This window comes from Phragmites australis, chromosome 20 (genome assembly GCF_958298935.1).
Source record: "Phragmites australis chromosome 20, lpPhrAust1.1, whole genome shotgun sequence".
In the NCBI taxonomy this organism is placed as follows: domain Eukaryota; kingdom Viridiplantae; phylum Streptophyta; class Magnoliopsida; order Poales; family Poaceae; genus Phragmites; species Phragmites australis.
Window position 1 is genome coordinate 17,762,476 of NC_084940.1, and position 6,781 is coordinate 17,769,256.

Sequence of the window (6,781 nt, forward strand, 5' to 3'; positions counted from 1 at the left end):
TGCAGAAGCACTGATCAGTGAGCTGCAGAAGAGCCTCAATGGGATGTCCAGCTCTTCTGAATCTGAGGACCAATTCGTTCACTCGCCTTCTTACAAAAGAAAACGTAGTACCCTTCTAGCTCTGACTCTTTGAGGGACACCGACCAATCAGTTGATGGACTAGTCGCCGAATCTCGTGCTTAGGATGCCACCATGAGATAGTTTTAATAAATTGTTTAGAATCGTCTTGCTTGTTGTAATAAGTGATGAACTGCTTAAGGTGGTTGGAACCTCAGTTGTGGAGCAAGGTGATTGGGACATTGGTTCAAGTTTTAAAAAATATTTTATTTAGTAAATAGGTTGCCTTTTATTAAAGTTTGACTACAAAATAACATTTATACAAATAAACTCCCGAGTTAAACCTATCTTGACTTTGACCTACACGTCATATTTTTCCATACTTGCTGAGTATTTTATATACTCACACTCACTCTCTCTCATAATCTTGTTGCTCAAAAGGCAAAGACTATGAGGATTTACCGGAAGATAGAGCTGAGTTCTAGACGGGCAACTTTTCGGTCGATTGCCTGTGGAGTTAGGCATTATGCTGAGTTTATTTTCACTTTTTTGTTATTTTCCTTTTAAACAATTGGGTCGTTGATGTAATAAAGTAACATCGTAATAATGAATATTGTGTCTACTACTCACTTATGATGTCACTATATATATGTAACTTAATCATGATATATACGTAGTTTACATTTGGTTTGATGTTAAAGTCGGGTTTTGATCTCTGGCTGTGCTGAGCGGGACAATGGGTCAAGTGGTTTTTCCACCACCCTCTACACACCCAAACAGTGGGCCCACAGTCTTCTTCTACTTCTGGTCGCCTCTCTCTCCTACCCTCATTGTTTTTCTGGGAAAAATTGTGGTCCCGGATGTTACTCACAAGCTTTACGGTCATTGGATGACATTGTTGGTTATGCCTGCTATTTAACATGTGGCAGAAGTGTACTACCTCATAGAAGAAATATTACAACTTAGCTCAGGGGAAAATTCCTAAATCAGTGTCCATTTGGCTTCTTTAATCAGGCTGCTATGGTGAGGAGATCCTTTGACGTAAAGTTACAGTGACATGGTTGTTGATATGTGGATCAATTTTTAGTGGGTTCTATATGTCAGTGACTATATTGCGGGGTGATGTTACGTCAGAAGAACCTCTTCCATTGCTATGATCGATGTTGACATAAATCCCTAAATTGTTGGAATTCAGTTTATTGCTCTCTTAAAAGGAACCTCCGATTGAATTGTCTTAGGCCCGCTTTAGAACCAAGAAAAAATTAAGGAATTTTATAGAATTTGAATCCTAACGAAACTTTCATATGACGCCCTTTGGAACAAAGAATTGTGCTTCTACAACTCCTATAAAATTCCTATGAAATATCTTGTCATACAAATTTTTGAGGAATTTTAGCAAGAGGTTCAGGCTCATGGAAAATTTATTGTGTCAATCTCTCCCTTCAAATTCTTATGTTTTTTCTATGCTCTATTGAAAACTTTACTGTATTCTGAATTCACGTGTAATTGCAAGTGCCAGGTAACCTCTGATCCTACGTCTTTTTCCTTTCTACTCATGTGTTTTGAGAATCATGCCTTCCAAAGATGCTTTAATGTTTTATTCATTCCAGATTAGCGATATAACCATAAGCTAAAATAACGTTTCTCTTATTTTACTAGCCAGTATTGCCGATAAGAGAAACGTACTAGTAGCGTAGAAGAGAGCCGAACTGACTCGAGTCGAGCAGCCTTATATTGGGTTCACCACTCACCAACCCGACTCCGGTTCCAAGAACCACCGCTCCTCCGGTCCTCCCCAGCTTCTCGCGCCGAACGCGCCCCCGATCCAGATCCAGGTACCCTTCCTTCCTTCCTTCCTTCGTTCCACCGCAACTGAGGAGCACCTCTCTTCCTCCTCCCGCCGTCCGCGCCGTCGTCCTCATCCCACATCCGGGCTTGAGTTGATCCCTTCTTCTTCTGCTTAGGATGCCGTAGCTTTTTTGGACGAATTTCTCGTTTCATTCCGCATACTCCTTTTTCTTTCGCTGCCTGTGAGCCTGGTGAGATCCAAAAATTCTTTCTGGGATGCATGCTCGTACTCCTATCCGTCCAGATTGCTGCGGATCCGTTTGCTTTGCGGCGTGGTGGTTCGCCGCTGCTCGTGAGGCTTGAGCTGGTGATCTTACACTTTTTTGTGTGTTTTTTTTTCGCAGCAAGGGAGGGAAAGGGGAGGACGACACACCATGGCGGATTTCTCCAAGGTTCGCAGCAGATTCTTCTTCTACTTCTTGATCTTACTTTGTATTGCTATTAGCATTTCTTGTTGTTTATTCTTCTATTGTTTTACCTGAGAATTACATTTGCAATGTACATACGTGTTGTTTATGCTGTTACATGAGAATTATATGTGCAATGTACTGACGGTCGGGTATGTGAAGTGGTGACGCTGGCTGATGCCTGTATTAGATCTGACCCTCTTTGACTGAATTTGTTCATGTACCCAAGACTAAAAAAAGGGACCTTCAGAGATGGTAAACCATTTAGCATAGGATCCGCCTTATGCCAAGGGAGCTTGATTCTTCAGTCATCACAAGTGAGAGCAAATGAACTAAAAATGTTGATATGGCCAGTTGGCCACATATCCAGTTATGGTGTAGTACTGTAGTGATGATTTCTTGGGAGATAAACTTCAATTTTGTATATTTATCATGATTCATCTGAATGGTATGAATTGACTGTCAATGCCTTCTAAAAAATTGTAATTTGAGGATTTTTTAGTACTATCATCGACCTGTATTGCAAAGACTATAACAATGCTATGGCATATGAATAGTTGATTACCACATTGCTTGCTGTGAAACAATAGTACCATTTAGCAAGTGGGATCCATGATGATGTATAGATTGTTTCTGTGTAAATCACTTTACTCTGCATACTGCAGAGGCACTCCTTATGGTACAGGATTAATCCATCTCGATCCATTTATCACAATATTTTGAATTTCAAGTTGGAACCAAGACATATAATTTGTTGAAAAAATTTGCTCAGTCATGGGGCAAAAACATAGCTTACTTTATTAGTTTCTAAGAAAAGTACAATCTTCACATTGGTGCATTTACACAATGTATTTCCAACTTGAAGAAGAATGATAGTTTTACATGATTTCATTAGTCATCCAAAACATGCATTTGGAGTGTTCTTAATATGCCCTGGATCATGTATTTCTTCTACTTTGCATTTAATTATTAACATACTTCACCATGTTCCTTTTCCATTTATTAGCTTTGTTTTTTCTGAAAAAATTGTGCTGTCAGTTGTCCTGGTTGAATGTGAAATCCTAGCATGCTTAGTCCTATCTGGAAGCTAATGTAATGATTTGTCTGTTACACAGGAATCTTGCCCTTCTGTGAAGAATATTTTGCTTCTGGATTCTGAAGGGAAGCGTGTTGCTGCCAAGTATTTCTCAGATGATTGGCCAACTAATGCATCAAAGTTGGCCTATGAAAAATCTGTCTTTACTAAAACTCTGAAGACAAATGCACGCACAGAAGGTATTCTTACTATTAGTATTGTTTCATTGCAAATCTAACATCACTACCATGCAACAAGACCTACAATTGCAAGCTATGTTGTTGCTTTTACTAATTTCAACAATTTGGCATAGATTTTGACCCCAAGTTTTTTGAATGTGTCAACATGTATTTCAACTATTCATCTTATCAACTTAATTGTAATAATGCATATGCTTGACCAGTCTTAAGTTGAATCCACTTAGTTTCATGCAGTCTGCTATGGCCTTTGCATGTTCAATCAAGCTAAAATTGTACATTATATTGATTCCTATTCTTCTTGTTTGGAGTCTCTTGTTTGATTTTGGTAGCAATTACTCAATCACTTTACTGCTTTGGAATATCCAGTTGACATCTTAGGGTAACTGAATTTGAGCCAGAGCTAACTATGCATAACAACAACAACAAAGCCTTTGTCCCAAGCAAGTTGGGGTGGGCTGGAGATGAAACCCACAAGATCCAACTATAAAGATGATGATAATAATAATAATAATAATAAAGGTACTAGTAATGGTAAAAAATAAAAGTAATAACGGTACAAGAAGACTGAAGCATAAGTTATGGTTCTGGTATGTGGATTGCTAATTTTCACACACTTCTATCCGTGCATAGTCTTTTGAGATATTCTATTTCTTCAAGTCTTTCTTTACAAACTCCTCCTATGTTAGGTTTGGTCGACCCCTACCTCTCTTCACATTATCAACGTGCTTCAGTATCCCACTATACACATGTGACTCTGGAGGTCTCCGTTAGATATGTCCAAATCATCTCACCCGATGTTGGACAAACTTTTCTTCAATTGGCGCTACCCCTACCCCACCACGTATATCATCATTTCGGATCCGATCCTTCCTTGTATGGCTACAAATCTATCGCAACATGCACAAATCCTTTCTTGTATGGACACTTACCTGTGCATAAATGCATATTAATTTGTTCTTGCTGACCATTATATCAGTTGCATTGAGGTAGCCTGATTGGCCTTTACACCTTTCGAACTATCGAATGAGGTTGATGATTAAGTTGTGATAAACTTGGGCACCAGACAGTGTCTGCTGTCTAAAAAAGATTATTCTTCTCTGACGCTTATCGTTGTTTCCTGCAGCTGAGATAACTTTGTTTGATGGTTATATTGTTGTTTACAAGTTTGTACATGACCTTCACTTTTTCGTCACTGCCGGAGATGACGAGAATGAGCTCATCTTAGCAAGTGTACTACAAGGTTTTTCTGAATCTGTTGGTCTTCTACTCAGGTTAGTTTTCTGCTATTACTGTATGAACTATTGTTTTATAAGTGGTGATTCGTAAGCCAGCTGGTTTAAAGAGCACCTTACTGTGCTTTAGGGGCGATGTTGAGAAGCGGACTGCACTCGAGAACTTGGACTTGATACTTCTCTGCATCGATGAAATTATTGATGGCGGGTAAAGATATCTGATCTATGCTATGCTAATTTTTGTTCATCCATTGTGTTCTATGTTCCACTGCATTCAGGAAAGTTTTATTGGATAATTTTGACATATGCTGCCATATATTTATGTTAGATAATTCTGTGTTTTTACTGTTCCTTTTGGTTCTGCATTATTTTTTGTAATTCCGTGTTACTACATTGAATATAAGCTCTGCTATGTCATATGGCTACTTTTCTTATGGTATTTGTTCTTATTCATTATTGTTATTAAGCATGGAAAAGAAAGGATTAACCTGTTTCTGCTTATGCTAATGCATGATGCGGGCAGCAGCATCAACTGTGTGCAGTCTGTTGTGAGTCTTTGGCCTTACTATGCCATTAGCAAGTTGGATGATACATGCATGTTGCACAAATTCTGCAGGAGTCAGTTTAGACCGTCAGTGTGACCTCGTGAAACTGTGTTACTTGACAGATGCAGACATTTTGACGCCATATGGCAGCTTTTAGGGATGCCAACAATTCAATGTTTCTGATTGAGGGAAATAGTTGCCTCAAAAAAAAAAAACTAGGAGGAATTAGGTGACATTGTAAATAAGAAGAAATATGCATCCAACTTCACGTCGAAGATGACTCGAACTTGGGTAATCTAGGCGTACATCTACACCCTTAACCAATTGAGCTAGGCTCAGTTCCTTAATAGTTGCCTCAATGACAAAGTTTTTTTTTTGTCAATTTTTTTGGCAAATATCGCACTTGTGGAGCTCTTGGGAAGTTTCGTCTGGAATGAAGCCTTTTTAATTTAGCTACTTAATCGAGATAACTTTAACTGTGAGTCTGTGAGCATGAGCATCATTGCAAGACACTTAGCAAGTAGCAACTAATCAGTAGTGTTGATAAAGATATCGTAATTGCTTTTGATTCCGTGTAACAGACTTCAGCTACCTACAGTAATAATCTTAATTTGTTCTCAAGTTGCATTGAGTAGTTACCAATGCTAAATGGGCATGAATTGAAGTACTTTTGTTTTTCTGTACTTTTCGCAGCATAATCCTGGAAACAGATGCACACACCATTGCTGGTAAGGTTGCAACCAATGCTGTTGACGGTTCTGTGCCCTTCTCCGAGCAGGTAATTTCTTAATCCATCCTAGCATGTCGCCTTCCATAGTTTTCTCATGTCTCATGAACCCTGTGGCCTGTTCTGCGCAGACCATATCTCAGGCTCTAGCCACAGCTAGGGAGCACCTTGCAAGATCTCTGCTCAAATGATCGACCAGCATTCTCTTACAACTTCTTATGGCCTCTATGTGTATTAAAGGTTGGGCTACTGCGTGTTGGGTCTGGTAGTTGTTACTCATCCTAAGGTGCAAATGTGACAGATAATATAGTCGAATATCCCAGATTGGTATCCAGAGTTGAATCAAGAAGTGCTATGTAATTTTTTGAAACTGTGATTTTTTTATCTGAGATTTTTCAAAGTAAACATAAAATGAAGAGTCGTATAATTAAAAAATAGTTGTCTCAAAACTGGAAAGGTTTTACATCTTCAAATGATCTGACTGGGGGGAAGTGGGATATGTTAATCAGTGAGATACATGTCTCTCCGTCACCATTGTCTCTCACAAAGATTATTGAAGAACGATGTCGCAACAAGAGTGTTTGAGGGATTCTTTGTGATTGACAAGAAAATTAGTTCTCGCTGATCCGAGGATTGGGTCTAACACCCAACTACCGACCAATAAACAAGGCCGGACAAGATGTATTTGTT

General features: G+C 38.9%; 1 protein-coding gene across 1 annotated transcript; it reads left to right on the forward strand.

The window, feature by feature from the left end:
• Positions 1-1,758: 1,758 nt before the first annotated feature.
• On the forward strand, positions 1,759-6,540 carry LOC133902026 (coatomer subunit zeta-2). Its single transcript, XM_062343597.1, has 7 exons — positions 1,759-1,892; positions 2,250-2,297; positions 3,428-3,587; positions 4,711-4,858; positions 4,950-5,027; positions 6,058-6,142; positions 6,223-6,540. The coding sequence occupies exons 2-7, from the start codon at positions 2,280-2,282 to the stop codon at positions 6,280-6,282; spliced, it is 549 nt and encodes a 182-aa protein (XP_062199581.1). The 5' UTR covers positions 1,759-1,892; positions 2,250-2,279; the 3' UTR covers positions 6,283-6,540.
• The last annotated feature ends 241 nt before the right edge of the window (positions 6,541-6,781 follow it).

What these genes read in the sequence shown, in the direction of transcription:
- LOC133902026 (XM_062343597.1), top strand. An exon ending in GACAAATGCACGCACAGAAG is followed by an intron (nt 3,588 to 4,710) that starts GTATTCTTACTA and finishes TGTTTCCTGCAG; the next exon opens with CTGAGATAACTTTGTTTGAT. An exon ending in GATGAAATTATTGATGGCGG is followed by an intron (nt 5,028 to 6,057) that starts GTAAAGATATCT and finishes TACTTTTCGCAG; the next exon opens with CATAATCCTGGAAACAGATG.